General features: G+C 40.1%; 1 protein-coding gene and 1 non-coding gene across 6 annotated transcripts in view; both read right to left on the bottom strand.

Annotated features, from left to right (window-relative positions):
- Positions 1–288: 288 nt before the first annotated feature.
- On the bottom strand, positions 289–360 carry TRNAW-CCA. The gene has a single exon. It is a non-coding gene; the product is annotated as a tRNA-Trp (tRNA).
- Positions 361–13,594: 13,234 nt separating this feature from the next.
- ZNF624 (zinc finger protein 624) overlaps positions 13,595–16,196 on the bottom strand; it is a 33,403-nt gene continuing 30,801 nt past the window's right edge. For all 5 annotated transcript variants that reach the window (XM_042965567.1, XM_042965568.1, XM_042965569.1 and 2 more), the window contains one exon: positions 13,595–16,087. In XM_042965567.1, the coding sequence (XP_042821501.1) occupies positions 13,872–16,087 (2,216 nt within the window). In that variant the 3' untranslated portion in view covers positions 13,595–13,871. The remainder of the gene's footprint in view (positions 16,088–16,196) is intronic.

Here is a 16,196-nt window from a genome sequence, read left to right as displayed (position 1 = left end):
CTTCTGGTGACAAGTTCTGTGACGGGGCGGTGACGGAGGGGGGGCGAGGTGCCCCTGGAAGTGGCCGGGGTGCCCTTCAGGGGAGTCCCCACCGAGCGGCGCCTCCTGCTGTCCCCAGACCAGCCCCCACGAGCTAGGAAAACGACACCGCTCCTCTCCTGAAGCTCAGGTCTCTGGCTTGTCTGCTGCAAGGGAATTAAGGAGCGGGATTTGACCGGGCGTCATGGAGGGGTCGGAATTACAAACACACCTCGTATTTCCTTGCGTTGGAGAGAAAACGGAGAGCCGTGACCCCGACGTGACTTGAACACGCAACCTTCTGATCTGGAGTCAGACGCGCTACCATTGCGCCACGAGGTCACCGGACTCCCGTGACTTTTGATCTTTTAAGACTCTTCCGTCCTACACCCCCCGGTCTCGTACCTGCCGGGTTCCTTTGCCCCCGCGGGGGGAGGGGGGGGGTGCCGCAGGGCGGACAGGGCGCAGGCGCAGGCGGAGGGCTGCACCCCGCGAGGCCCGGGGCTCCCCCGCCGCAAGGCCAGTATCCGCGGAGCCGCCGCCGCCGCCGCCGCCACCTGCCGGTCGTGGTGCTTGATCTCCGCCTGGGACAGGCTTCAGGGGCCCCAGAGCGGGCCGGGCTGCCGTCTCCGGGGGCCACCAGAGTTGGGGACCCGGCGGGGGCCCGGTCCCCGGGGGCCGGGCAGCTGGAAGGAAGCGGCCGCACAACCCGCAACCGGGTCAGCGACAAGAGGCGAGGGTTGGGAGGACGCTCGTCCCCACGGACAGGAGTAAAGGGAAAAAAAAAAACAAACCCGAGTGACTTTGGAACTTGGCATAGAGAATGCTCACGAGCCCCTCCCCCGCCCCCAGCTATAAAACGAAGTCTCAGTTTTGAAAATGTGGCTCTTCTAGAAAAGGGTAATAAAACTTGAAACCCATGATTTCTCGGATAGTATTTGGAAGTATTTCTTTCCATTTCCTTCTTCCCGGCTCCGCACAAATGCCCAACGTTTAAAGCTTGGTGACTGTTAAGTGCACCACCGTTTCAGAAAGCTGCACAAAACAAAGGTACGACTTAATGAATCATCATCGCCAAGAGGACACCCTGACCACCGCCAGCCAGGTCAAGAAACAGAAACTGCCCGCCACCCGCAAGGTCTGCGGGTGTCCCCAAACGCCCCGTCTCCCCGCGGCAGCAACCACTCTCCGCCTTTATGCTAATCACTTCCCGGCTTTTCTTTACACCCTTTGTCACCCAGGGGCGCCTGGGTGGCTCAGGCGGTTGAGCGTCTGATTGCAGCTCAGGTCACGAGCTCACCGTACGTGGGTTTGAGCCCCGCTCAGGGCTCTGTGCTGATGGCTCTGAGCCTGCTTCATTCAGATCCCGTGCCTCCGTCTCTCTCTGCCCCTCCCCTGCTTCTGCTCTCTCTGTCAAAAATAAAGATTAAAAAAAAAAAGTTTTTTATATTGTTATCACCCAAACGCGCATGCGTAAACACTACAGTTTCCTTTGGTTTGATGTTAAAGTCGCTTTTCATCGGCTGGTGGTTCCCCCTCCCTCCCTTTTCCCTTCACAGCGTCCCCCCAACCCCGATGAAATGACGTCGTGACCTCAGTACCTCCCAGTGTGTCTTATGACTTAGATCATTTACGTAACGTGGTTTCTGCTGTTTCTCCACCGTTGTGCTGTTTCTCTCTTTGTAATTAATAACCACTTGGGGGTAGAGGGGTCTGGGTGGCTCAGTCTGTTAAGCCGCCGACTTCAGCGCTGGGTATGATCTCACGGTTTCGAGAGTTCGAGCCCCAGGACTGGCTCTGTGCTCGCCAGCTCAGATCCTGTAGCCTGCTTTGGATTCTATGTCTCCCTCTCTCTCTGCCCCTCCCCCGCCCATGCTCTGTCTCTCAAAAATGAATAAACGTTAAAAAAAACCCCACAAAACTATTTGGGGTAAGTGCTCTGAAACCATGCAAAATATCCTCTTCCTCCTCCAACTTGCACCTGCTAATGTTTATCATCCATCTTGACTGCAGCAACGATTACTGTGGTGTTTGCCTCGTGGTGATTTTCTATTTCTTTTTTCCTTCTACATTTATCAGCATAATCCTTCCATAAGAAAGAGCTGGTTCTTCTCTCCCATTTACTTAATACATTATAGACTCCATTACTCTTTTGCATCAATACAGACTCATGGTTTATTTATTTTTTCTAATGTTTATTTTTTGACAGAGAGAGAGAGAGAGCAGGGGAGGGGCAGAGAGAGGGACAGAGAATCTGAAACAGGCTCCTCGCTGTCAGTGCAAAGCCTCACCAGGGGCTCGAGCCCACGACCCGTGAGATCATGACCTGGGCCGAAGTTGGTCACTTAACCTACTGAGCCACCCAGGCGCCCGGGGATTCTTTAATCCTATGGGTTCAATCCACAGAATATCATTTCTTATTTTGTTTCCAAAATTATTCCAGCTTTGGTCTTCATGAGCTCCTTCAGGTTGGCTCAGGAGTTTTTTTTGTTTGTTTGCTTGAGCACTTCGTTACTTTCCGGCACAAGATAAGCCAAGTTCATCTTGTAGGTTTCCCTTGTGGGTCCTGGAATCAACCATTTCTCCAAGGGGCCCTGGTTCTTGTTGGAGAGTGGTGTTTGAAATCAAGATCTGGGTGTTAGGTGTGCCCATTGAAGTTTGGAGTCATTTCCCTTTTCCTTATCTGTGACTTCTCTCTTTCACCCTGAGAAGCCCAGCTCTCATTAGTTATAATATATGTACTTGCTGTAAATATATATGCATATGTATGCCTGTGTATTTATGCATGTGTGCGTATGTGTGTGTTTCAGAATTACTAGTGTGTATACCTGTAAGAAAAGATTCATTGAAAGGATTACCTTCGGGCACCTGGGTGGCTCTGTCTGGTAAGCGTTGATCTCAGCTCAGGTCATGATCTCATAGTTCATGGGTTCAAGCCCGAGATCCGGCTTTGTGCTGCCAGCTCAGAACCTACAGCTTGCTTTGGATTCTGTGTCTCCGTCTCTCTCTGCCTCTCTCCCACTTATGTGCTCTCTCTCTCAAAAATGAATAAACATTAAAAAATAAAAAAAAAAAGATATACATACATTTACCATATGACCCAGCGATGTATATTATTTATACAATAAAAATGAAAATATGTTTACACAAAAACTTATACATGAGTGTTCATAGCAGATTTATTCATAGTAGTTCCAAAGTGGAAACAATCCAAATGTTCATCAATGGGTACATAAATAAATAGTGACATATTAATACAATGGGATGCCACTCATCAATAAAGGGGGATGAAATATTGACATACACAACATAAATAAATCTCAAAATTTAAGCTGAGTGAAAGAAAGTAGGCACAGAACAGTATATACAATGTAATTCCACTGGTATAAAATTCTCGTAAAGACAGTTCTCACATATAGTGACAGAAAGCAGATTAATGGTTTCTTGGAGTCAGGTGGGAAGAATTGTCTGGAAAGGGATATAGAACATTTTTGGGGTGATGAAAATGTTATATTTCTTGATTTTAGTGGTAGTTAAAGTGTGTATTTACCCCAACTCATCAAAATGTAAAGTTAAATTTAGTGCAACTTATTATATGTATAATTATGACTCAATAAAGGTGATAAAAACCTCTATTGGATGCAGTGAAATGGATTCGTATAGACAAATTTAGATTGTTAAATGAAAATATTAGCCAAAAAGAAAGGCTGGAAAACATCAATTATCTAAGACTTAAATTTCAAGACGCTAGAAAAAAAAACCCAGTGGATTAAATTCAAATAAAATAGAAAGACTCGTGTGTTTAATGGTCATTGATATTTCTCTTTTGTGAAATATTTGCAAGTTTTGCTCACTTGAATTAGGTTGTTTTTAGAAAAGAGCATGAACCACTGAAAAAGAAATCAATTATATAGTAGTTAAGAGGTGACCTTTTGAAAAGATTAATAAAGTGTTAAATCCCTAGAATGCCTAATCAAGAAAACAAAGAGACCTCACAGATTACCAATGCTGAGACAGAAAAGAGAATATCACTTTAGATTCTACTGATATTAAAAATATAACAAGCAGATATAAACTATTTAAAGCTAATAATTAGATATTTCAATGAAATGATATGGAGATTAAATATTTACCAAAAATGACACAAGAGACAGAAAATATCAATAGTCCTATGTCTATCAAAGGAATTGAATGTATAATTGAATTTTTTTCTACACAGGGACATCTGGGTGGCTCAGTTGGTTAGGCATCTGACTCGGTTTCGGCTCAGGTCATGAACTCATGAGTTCAAGCCCCGTGTTGGGCTCCATGCTGACAGTACACAGCCTGCTTGGGATTCTCTCGCTCCCTCCCTCTCTGCCCCTCCCCTGCTCACTCTGTCTCTCTCTCTCAAATAAATAAACTTAAAAAAATTTTTTTTAAATAAAAATAAAAAAATAAAACTTTCCTAAATAGAAAATTCCTAGCCCAGATGACTTTACTGATGATTTTTACAGAAAATATTTATGGGAAAAAGAATACCAAAACTAATAATGCACAGTCTTACGCAAACTCTTCTGGGGGACAAAAAAGGGAAGTGATTCCCAATTAATTTTATAAGACCAGCATTATTCTGATAGTAATCTCTGACAAAGCTACTACAAGAAAGGAAACATACAAAACAAGGACGTAGACATAAGATCCTATATAAAAACTTAAAAATCTAATTCAATAATATATATATATTTTAATTTTTTTAAATGCTTATTTTTAAAAAAAATTTTTTTTAACGTTTTTTATTTATTTTTGAGACAGAGAGAGACAGAGCATGAACGGGGGAGGAGCAGAGAGAGAGGGAGACACAGAATCGGAAGCAGGCTCCAGGCTCTGAACCATCAGCCCAGAGCCCGACGCGGGGCTCAAACTCACGGACCGCGAGATGGTGACCTGAGCTGAAGTCGGCCGCTTAACCGACTGAGACACCCAGGCGCCCCTTAAATGCTTATTTTTGAGCAAGGGAGGGGCAGAGAGAGAGGAAGACACAGAATCCGAAGCAGGCTCCAGGCTCTGAGCTGTCAGCACAGGGCCTGACGCGGGGCTCGAACCCACTGATGGTGAGATCATGGCCTGAGCCGAAGTTGGATGCTTAACAAACTGAGCCACCCAGGTGCCAATAATATATTAAAAAGATAATATACAATGACTAAATGGTATCTCTTCCAGGAATGGAAGATTGCCTTAACATTCAAAAATCAATCCATTGGACAAACTTTGAGAACATTACGCTAAGTGAAATAAGGCCAGTCACGAAAGAACAAAATTTATATGAGGTTCCTAATGTAGTCCAATTCAAAATAATTAAAATAGAACAGTAGTTTCCAGAGACTGAGGGGAGGGGGCACAGAGGATTATTGTGTAATGGGTATTGAGTTTCAGCTTAGAAAGATGAAAAGTTTTGGATAGGGATCATGGTGATGGTTGCACAATATGAATGCACTTAATTTCATTAAACTATATACTTAAAAATAGTTGAGGGGCGCCTGGGTGGCTCAGTCGGTTAAGCGGCCGACTTCAGCTCAGGTCACGATCTCGCGTCCATGAGTTCGAGCCCCGCGTCCGGCTCTGGGCTGATGGCTCGGCGGAGCCCGGAGCCTGCTTCCAATTCTGTGTCTCCCTCTCTCTCTGCCCCTCCCCTGTTCGTGCTCTCTCTCTGTCTCAAAAATAAATAAAACGTTAAAAAAAAAATAGTTGAGATGGTAAATTTTATGTTGTGTGCATTTCACAATTTTTTTAATTAAAAAAAATCAATCCATATAACTCAAGCACATTAACAGAATGAGAAAACCATATATCATCTCAATAGATGCAAAATATGTATTTAGTGAAATTTAACCCCTCCCCATGATAACAAATCTCAGCAAACTAAGATTGGAGGAAAATTTTCTTAATCTGATAGAAATTATCTACAAATTTACACCTCATGTCACACCTAATGGTAAAACGTCTAGGGTTTTCTTTTAGATTCTGGGAAAAACGCAGAGATGTCCACAATCACTACTTCTGGAGGCCCTGGCCAGTGCAAAAAAGCAAGAAAAAAAAATGGTATAAAAATTGGAGGGATGAAGTAAAAAATTTTACTTTATTGCAGATGACATTTTGTATACAAAGTCCAATAAGATAAACTTAATTATAATTAACAATTGAATTTATCAAGGTCACTGGATAGAAGGTCAGTTTGTAATATAATATGTTATAATAATTGTAATTATTATGTAGTTTTGTTCATTCCTTTGGGTATAATATGAATCTATTACATGTTATATATAATATTATAATACATATAATATACTATAACATGTAATATATAAAATATTTATATCATTTATACAGTTGCACCTTGAACAATGTGGATGTTAAGGGTATTGCCCCCCCAATCAAAAATCCACATATAACTTTTGACCTCCCAAGAACTTAACTAGTAATAGCCTACTGTTGACCGGAAGCCTTAATGATAACATTAACAGTTGATGAACACATATTTTGTATATTATACTATATACTATATCCTTGTAATAAAGTAAGCTAGAGAAAATTAAGTGTTAAGAAAATCATAAGAGAAAATACCTTTACAGAACTAAAATTACTGATACTGTAAGTTTACATGGTCTGTTTACAAGATGAATCATTTGTCAGTACCTGTTAATATTGTCTTATATGATACAAAACACTGTGATGCTATATGCTTTACTAACATATCTCAAAAGCGAAATGTGGAAAAAATGTACATTTATTTACAGGTATTACAAATCATGCACTGAAAACAAAAAAGCAGCAATATGATGGCTTTATTGGTAGCCCAGCATGATTGTTTCATGGTAGCTTAGCCTGTATATTACTGAATAAATTGTTATAAAATTCTTATGACATAGAGTATTACAGTCATATCCATGATACAGTATTGGAAACATTGTTACATTTTTTGGAAAATTACTTCCCTGTGATGATAGGCTGATACACAGGTTCTCCAGCAGGAATGTATTGTTTCAGGATTGATGGCTTTCACAGCTTTTTCTATAACAGCAATGGCATCTTCAGGGGTGTAATTCTTCCAGACTTTTATTCTGTTCTTGGCGGACTCTCCCATAGCTGACAATCCTTTCCATAGAGTACCATGTGCAATGAGCCTTAAAGGTCCTTGTGATCTAGATGTTGCTGTGTTTGGGGGAAAAAAGACCACTTAGACACCTTCAGTGTTGAACTCATGGGGTTCTGGATGGCCAGGGACATTGTCCAGTATCAAAAGAACTTAAGGGGTGCCTGGGTGGCTCAGTCGGTTAAGCGCTGACTTTGGTTCACGTCATGATCTCATGGTTTGTGAGCCCTGCGTTGGGCTCTGTGCTGATAGCTAGGAGCCTGGAGCCTGCTTTGGAGTCTGTGTCTCCCTCTCTCTGCTCCTTCCCCATTTGTGCTCTGTCTCTCAAAAATAAATAAACATTAAAAAAATTAAAAAAAAAAAAGAACTTAAAAAAATTTTTAAATGTTTTTATTTTTGAGAGAGACAGAGACAGAGCATGAGCTGGGGAGGGGCAGAGAGAGAGAGGGAGACACAGAATCTTGGGACACCGGGTGGCTCAGTCAGTTGAGCGTCAGGCTCAGGTCAGGATCTCGCGGTTTGTGAGTTCCAGCCCCCCGTCGGGCTCTGTGCTGACGGCTTGGAGCCTGGAGCCTGCTTCGGATTCTTGTGTCTCCCTCTCTCTCTCTCTCTCTCTGCGCCTCCCCAGCATGCACTCTCTCTCTCTCTCTCTCAAAAATAAATAAACATTAAAAAAAAAAAAAAAAAAAGAATCTTCAAAAGGCTCCAGGGTCCAGCTGTCAGCACAGAGCCCAATGCGGGGCTGGAACTCAGGAGCTGTGAGATCATGACCTGAGCTGAAGTTGGACGCTTCACTGACTGAGCCAGCCAGGTGTCCCTCTAAAGAACTTTAAAAGGAAGTTTCCTTAGTTGCAAGGCGTTTCCTGACTTCAGGGACAAAGTACTGTTGGAACCAGTAAAAGAAGTTTTTTTAAAAAAGGGGGAATCCAGACCTTCTTGCTGTACAACCAAAAGAATGGCAGCTGCTAAATAGCTTTTCAAAGGCTAGCAGCTTTGGGGTGTCTGGGTGGCTCAGTTGGTTAAGTATCCGACTTTGGCTCAGGTCATGATCTCAGGTTCGTGAGTTCGAGCCCCCTTTCGGGCTCTGTGCTGACAGCTCAGAGCCTGGAGCCTGCTTCGGATTCTGTGTCTCCTTCTCCCTTTGCCTCTTGCCTGCTCACACTTTCTCTCTCAAAAATAAACAAACATTAAAAAAAACAATAAAGGTTAGCAGTTTATAGGTAAGGGCAGTCCTGATCATGAACCCAACTACATTTGCCCAAAATGTAGTTAGCCTATCCTTTCATGCCTTAAATCCTGGTGCTCGATTCTCTTCCTAATAATGTGGATTCCCGCCCCTGCAGAATGGGGCACTTCTGTCTTTATTAAAAAGTTTCACTGACATTCTTTCTTCTCAATGATTTCATTAATGGTGTCTAGGAACTCATCTACTGCCTCTTGGTAGGCAGAAGCCACTTCTGTTGACATTTTAAAAGCCAAACCTCTAGAATGATCAAACCATCCACTGTTGGCATTAAATTCTCCAGCTTTAGATCCTTCACCTTCCTTTTTCTTTTAAAGTTGCCATATGGACTTGGCTTTTTCTCAAATCATAGTAGAGTCCATAGGTATGCCTTTCTTTTAACAATTCTACACCCACATAAAAGCTGCATTTTTGGGGTGCCTGGGTGGCTCAGTCGGTTAAGCATCTGACTCTTGATTTTGGCTCAGGTCATGATGTCATGAGTTTCAGCCCTGTATCGGGGGTCTGTGCTGACGGCACGGAACTTGCTTGGGATTCTCTCTCTCCCTCTCTCTGCCCCTCCCCTGTGCTCTCTCAAAATATTTTTTAAAAAAACGTTTATTTTCAGTAGGATAAAAAGGTATTTCACAAAAAGTGCAAAGTTCTCACACCAGCTGGCTTAGGGGCAGTGATGGCTTCATGAAAGTTTCTTTTCTTTTTTTTTTTTCTTTTTCTTTCTTTCTCTTTCTTTCTCTTTCTTCCTTCCTTCCTCTCCCTCCCTCCCCCCCTTTCTTTCTTTTTCCTTTCTCCTTCCTTCCTTCCTTCTGAGGATTATACTGGATTCATTTGTCTTGGAATGGCAGGCAACTGCAACTGTGGACCTTAATCACTGGTACGTATCAAGAAATTCAACTTTTTCTTATAATTTCATAACCTTTCTTTGCTTTTGGGGAGCACTGCCACATCATTAGTGGTGCTCCATATGGGTCCCCCGGTATTACTCCAGGTTTACAGTATTTCACTTAGACATGATGAAAAATATGTGAGAAGTAGGGCAGATGACTTTTTACGGTGATATACAACTTATTGGAGATGAACTGCTCAGTGACGATTAGTGTCACAGGCATTTTAAGTAGATACTCACTACACTGGGCTCAACTCAACAGCAACAGGAAGTGGCTATGAAATTATTACAGTAGTAAAGTATGTACTACAGTTAATTTTACACAGTTCTCATTTGCTGCTGCATCTTTTTGTTGACATTTGTCTTGAATGCAAATGGTGCTATGTATGGTCTGCTTGTGTGCAGAAGTTTTGATAAATTTTAACTTTTTACAATAGATTTGTGTATATTTTATGGTAGTGATACAATAGACTATTATCTACATATATTTTGTACACTTGTACCCTTTTCTTAAATTTTCAATTATTTCTAGGCTACATGGTTCACCTGTGAGTTTTTTAAATTGTTGCAAGTCTCTTAAAATTTTTTCCAACACATTTATTGGGGAAAAAAAAAACCCGTCTATTACATGGACCTGGACAGTTCAAACCCATATTGTTCAAGGACCAACTGTATGTATTTAATAAATATTAGCAAAAATCAGAAAACTAAAATAATAGCATTTATAACATCAAAACCCCAAATACATAGGACTAACTTAATAAAAATGTTCAAAACGTCTGCACTGAAAAAATACAAAAATTGCTGAGATTAAAAGATGTATATAAATGAAAAGCATGCTCACAGACTGGATGTCTCAATATTGTTAAAGTATGCATTCTTCCACAATTATGTATTTGATGTAATACTCATTAAAACCTCAACTTTTTGGTGTGGAGCAATTGAAAAAAAATCATTCAAAAATGCATGAAAATGCCAAGGATCTAGAATTGCAGTGGCAACTTTGAACAAGAACAAAATTAGAAGACATACACCACCAGACACCAAGACTTGCTATAAATCTGTTTACACTAAAAACATTTGGTGTTCCTTAGAATGTAACAGAATAATTTAGAAATAGACCCCCATATAATATAATCATTTGATTTATCATAAGAATACCACTACAACCCGAGGGGGAGGAGAGAATGTCTTTTCAATAAATGATGTTGAATACGTTGTATATTTGTTTGGAAAATATTAATTTGACCTCTACCCCAGACCACACATAAAAATTAACTTCAAATGGATTTGTAGACCTAAAAATTAAAAGTAAAATAGTAGAAATGTAGAAGAAAATGTAGGAAAATATCTTTTGTGACCTTGGATTACGAAAAGATTTCTTAAACTAGGCACAAAAAGCAGTAAGATTATTTTTTATTAAAATTAAAAACATCTGTTCATTGAAGGACATCATTTGGAGAGTGAAAAGGCAAGCTGGAGATGTTTGTGATATAAGTATCTAAAAAGTACCTTGTGGGGCACCTGCGTGGCTCAGTTGGTTGAGTGTCTGTCTTTGGCTCAGGTCATGACCTTGTGGTTTGCCAAGTTTGAAGCCCACATTGGGCTCACTGCTGTCAGTCTGTCAGGGCGGAGCCTGCTTCAGATCCTCTGTCCCCTTCACTCTACTCCTCCCCCGCTTGCACTCCCCCCCCCAAAAAAAAATATTAAAAAAGCACCTAAAAGGAGACTCAACATCATTAGCCATAAAGGAAATGCAAATTCAACCTATAATGAGATACTGCCATACATTAGAACCGGGCTTACCTCTCCATTGAAACTGCTCTTGTATTAAATTTTTTTTTTTTTTAACGTTTATTTATTTTTGAGAGAGACAGAGCATGAACGGGGGAGGTTCAGAGAGAGGGAGACACAGAATCTGAAACAGGCTCCAGGCTCTGAGCTGTCAGCACAGAGCCCGATGCAGGGCTCGAACTCACGGACCGCCAGATCATGACCCCAGCCGAAGTCGGCCGCTTAATGGGCTGAGCCACCCAGGCGTCCCGAAACTGCTCTTGTAAAGGTAGCCTGTGCCATCTCTGTCCCCTAACCCTGTGGACACTTTTCAGTTATGTCATTTGAACCTGCTGACGATGCTCCTCTTCTTGAAATGTTTGGCTCTAAAGCAGGGCAGAAGGTTTTATGTGTGGTGAGGGTTAGGAGGTAGAAAGAAGCAGCCGACAGAGTAGGCATCAAGTCATGTCAACTGTTTAACAGCAAGGTTTCTTAAGGATAGTATGTCAAGGTGTAACTCTAAACTTTCCAATCAGAAACCCATACATTACATCCAAAGGAGGTATGTCTCTCGGTAACAATTCATAAATTCCATTATTAAAATTCAATCAGAAATGGTCATTTTAACCAGTGTCAAATTATTTACTTGTAATGGGAGGTAGCTCCTATCATTTATCCAATATCTCCTCCCCAATATTGGATATATACATATTCCAACATTGTGGGAGGAGTACTGTGATTCTCTTTTCTTCAGCCTCCACTGAAGAATAGCTCATCATGTCTTGTCCTTTTTGGGTATCAGGTCCATGGTTTGTTATGGCCTTCTGATATCAGGGCCATAGCCTTTTGGTTCTCATCTTTGTTCCAGGACTCTTAGTATTTCCAGAACTCCCAAGACTTCCTTTTTTATGGACTCGGGTGTCTGGCTGTTTCCCCTCTCTCTATTCCATCATGGAATGTTCTATGAGGCTGTACATGGAACTTTTCATCACTGTGACCTTTTCTTTGGTGCCATGTTAAAGGTGGAGCTTCTCTTGAGGCTTGCAGTTTTCTGGTTTATAGCCTGAACATAAGTTCCAGATATTCTTGGGTACGTGTCTCATTTGTCTGAAATTACTACCTCTTCTAAATGAAACCGAGAGGGTGGGTGTAATGAGGTGCTGGGTAACTTGTTTGGAATCTATGCAGCATCAGAACAAATTCCCATGCTCTCAGATTCCTGACTGTCCCTACCCTGCCAATATATTAGGGTAATTCTTGGAACATAACAGGTGTCCAGTAAATTACCTTCACAAGTGAAATAGGTGTTTCCTGTTTATGTTAAATATCACATGCTTGTTGGGAAGAAAAGCTTATAAAATACCTATATAGAAGTACTGCATACTCCCCAACTCTAAAACAATCGAACTTTTTGGAGACCATCCTTCATTCATAGTTCTCAGAAGTTCATACAAATACAGTTTTACATAGAATTTTATGCCATACATGCTGCACTTACATTACAAAAAAATTTTTTTCCAGTCCTTTCCCCTACTTCTCTTCTCCCTTCCTTCAAGGTAACCAATAATAACAGCCTCGTATATATTCAGCCAAGTATATATACTTGTTTCCATGCTCATCACATACACATATATACATAAATGGGTATGATCATTTAACAAAAAATGAAGCTCTGTACACATAAAGCTCTGCAATAAAGCAATTAGTTATTAAAAATTGTGGAAATACCTTGAGATCAACTAGTGTAGATATAACTAACTTTAAAAATTACTCTCATGCTGTTCCATAGAATGGCCATATCACACTTTATTCAACCATTCCCCAATTAACGGGCATTCACTTAGTCTCCACTTGGTTTTCTACTTGGCCTCTACAAACAATACTTCAACAAAAATCCTGACTTATGTGTATTCTTATGCACTGATGCTGTTATTTCTGTGGGGAAGATCCCCAAAGTGAGACTGCTAGGTCAAAGTATTTTTATTTTAAAATGTTACTAAAATATTTGAATATATATTGCTTAATTGCTGGTGGAAATAGAAGTTGATATAACCGTTTGTGTTAAGAGTACATGGTTTCCCAAATCCCACTACCAAAAGATCTCTTAATTTTGCCAACTCCATTCAGTGGAGGTGACATCTCATTGGTTGTTTTAATTTGCATTTCCCTGAGTACTACCTTAGGTTCATAATATTTTCAGAGATTAATGGCAATTTGCTCTTCTATGACTAGCCATCTAGTTCAGACAGATTAAAGACTTTAATATAAAATATAAAATTAACAAAATCTTAGAAACAAATTTAGAACACTATGTATAACCGAGGTAAGATTAAGGAGACTCTTTTAACTAAAAGAGTAAATTAATCTAAAAAGGAAAATAAATATCTATGAAAAATTAAAATGTGGCAACTTCTTTTACCATATAAAAAAGCATAAAAACAAATGCTAGATTAAAAAATTTTCACACACACATGACAAAGGATTAATATTTCAAGTATATAAAGAGCACCTCCAGATTTATAAGACAAACCAATAGAAAAATAGGTAAAAAATTATAGGCAATTCATTGAAGATAATTTAAGTGAACAAAGTATGAAATCTGGGTGAAGGCTTTCATTTGTCCATTATTTTTCTCTACTGTGAATTTGCTTGTCACTTCTAAGATTTAATGTGAGTTTTCCACACTTTTATGTTTATAAAGTATCCCTTAAGTGTGTGTTTTCTGGTGAATTGCTCCTGAAAGTTTTCCCACATTCATAAAAGACACGGTTTATAAGATTCTCCTTGTAGAGCTGGCATCTGGATGAATGACTTGTTACTTTTTATATTAACTGAGTTTCTCTCTGATGTGTTCTTTGATGTACAGTAAGGCTTGAGCTACTCCTAAAGGCTTTTCCACATTCATGACATTTATAGGGTTTTTCTCCAGTATGCATCCTCAAATGTACAGTAAAATCTGAGTTGGTTCTGAAGGCTTTTCCACATTCTTCACATTTGTAGGGCCTTTCCCCAGTATGAATTCTCTGATGAAGAGTTAGCTGTGATAGAGTGATACAACCTTTTCCACATTCCTTACATGTATAGGGTTTTTCTCCAGTATGTGTTCTCCAATGCACTGTAAGGTAGGAACCCCTCCTGAAGGCTTTTCCACAGACATCGCATTTATAGGGTTTCTCTCCACTATGGATTTTCTGATGTTCTGTGACGTGTACCATCTGGCTAAATGCTTTCCCACAGTCATTACATTTAAATGGCTTCTCTCCAGTATGTGTTCTCTGATGGGTATTAAAGCCTGAGTTACTTGTGAAAACCTTCCCACACTCATTACATTTATAGGGTTTTTCTCCAGTATGCCTTCTTTGATGTACGGTAAGTTGCGAGGTGTTAGTGAAAGCCTTTTCACATTCATTACATTTATATGGTTTTTCCCCAGTATGGGTCCTTTGATGTACGATAAGGTAGGACTTAGTCCTGAAAGATTTCTCACAATCATAGCATTTATAAGGTTTCACTCCAGTATGGATTTTCTGATGCTCCTTGAGATTTACCATTTTGGTAAATGCCCTCTCACAGTCAGTACATTTATACGGTTTCTCTCCAGTATGAATCCTCTGATGCACAGTTAAGTGTGATTTTATTCTGAAAGACTCCCCACATTCATTACATAGATAAGGTTTTTCTTCAGTATGAATCCGCTGATGTATAATTAGGGATGAAGAACGCATGAAGGCCTTTCCACATTCATTACATTTATAAGGTTTCTCTCCTGTATGCATTCTGTGGTGTACGGTAAGGCATGAATAATTAATGAATGCTTTTCCACATTCGTTGCATTTATAGGGTTTTTCTCCTGTATGAATTCTTTGATGTTCTGTGAAATTTGCTATGCGATTGAATGCTTTCCCACATTCATTACATTCATAAGGTTTTTCCCCAGTATGAGTTCTTATATGTACAATAAGGCTGGAATTACTTCTATAGGCTTTCCCACATTCGTTACATCTAAAGGGTTTCTCTCCAGTATGAATTCTCTGATGAACATTAAAAATTGTGGTATTCTTGAAAGATTTCCCACATTCATTGCATTTATATGGTTTTTCTTCAGTATGGGTCTTCTGATGTACACTAAGATAGGACTTATTCCTAAAGGCTTTCCCACAATCATTGCATTTGTAGGGTTTCTCTCCACTGTGAGTCTCCTGATGTCTTGCGAGTTTTGATTTATCACTGAAAGCTTTCCCACATTCAGTACATTTATAGGGCTTCTCCCCGGTTTGAATTCTCTGGTGTTGATTAAGGCGAGCACACTGGCTAAAAGATTTTCCACAGACATTGCACTGATAAGGTTTCTCCTTAGTATGAATTCTCTGATGTACCATAAGCGATGAAGAAGCAATGAAGGCCTTTCCACATTCGTTACACTTATAGGGTTTTTCTCCAGTATGAATTTTTTTATGTTGACTGAGATATGAAGGCTGGCTGAACATTTTCCCACATTCGTTACATTCATAAGGTTTTTCTTTAGTGTGCGTTCTCTGATGTTGAATGAGTAACGACCTGTAACGAAAGGACTTTTCACAGGTACTACATTTATAGGGTTTTTCTTTATTATTGTATTTTTTTCCTAAAGTAAGTTCTGAAGTAGGCCTTACAGCTTTGCTGCCTTCTGTATCCTTGCAGATTTTCTTTCCTAGATGGGTATCTGTAATCAAATCTAAATTCTCAGTGAAATTTTCATGTGTTTGGCATTTGCTGTGGGGCCCTTCTGTGATAACTCCTGCTTCTGGAAAAACAGATCCAAATCTAAATCCTCTTTGACCAGTGGAAATTTTCTTGTGAGTAACTATTCTTCGACTCAAATGATTTTCCTGACTATTTTGCAATCTCAATATCCTTTCATTCCATTTCCATAATCCTCCCATTCTGGGGTTCCACAGACTGTTCTCTGTGAGTTTATCTATTATGGTCTCTTGTGATACATCTTCAGAAGTATTTTCTGTTGATACAACATTCTTGGCTGCAGGTTTGGTCTCCAGCTCTGGGGGAAGAAAGATAAAAATCAAATCAAATGACTCCTATTTCCTAAGTTAGGAAGATCTCAGTAAACAGGATAATAAAAGGGAAACCCGAGCTGATAATGAATACAA

Source organism: Panthera tigris, chromosome E1, assembly GCF_018350195.1.
Source record: "Panthera tigris isolate Pti1 chromosome E1, P.tigris_Pti1_mat1.1, whole genome shotgun sequence".
NCBI lineage: Eukaryota > Metazoa > Chordata > Mammalia > Carnivora > Felidae > Panthera > Panthera tigris.
This window is presented reverse-complemented; position numbering and strand designations above follow the sequence as displayed.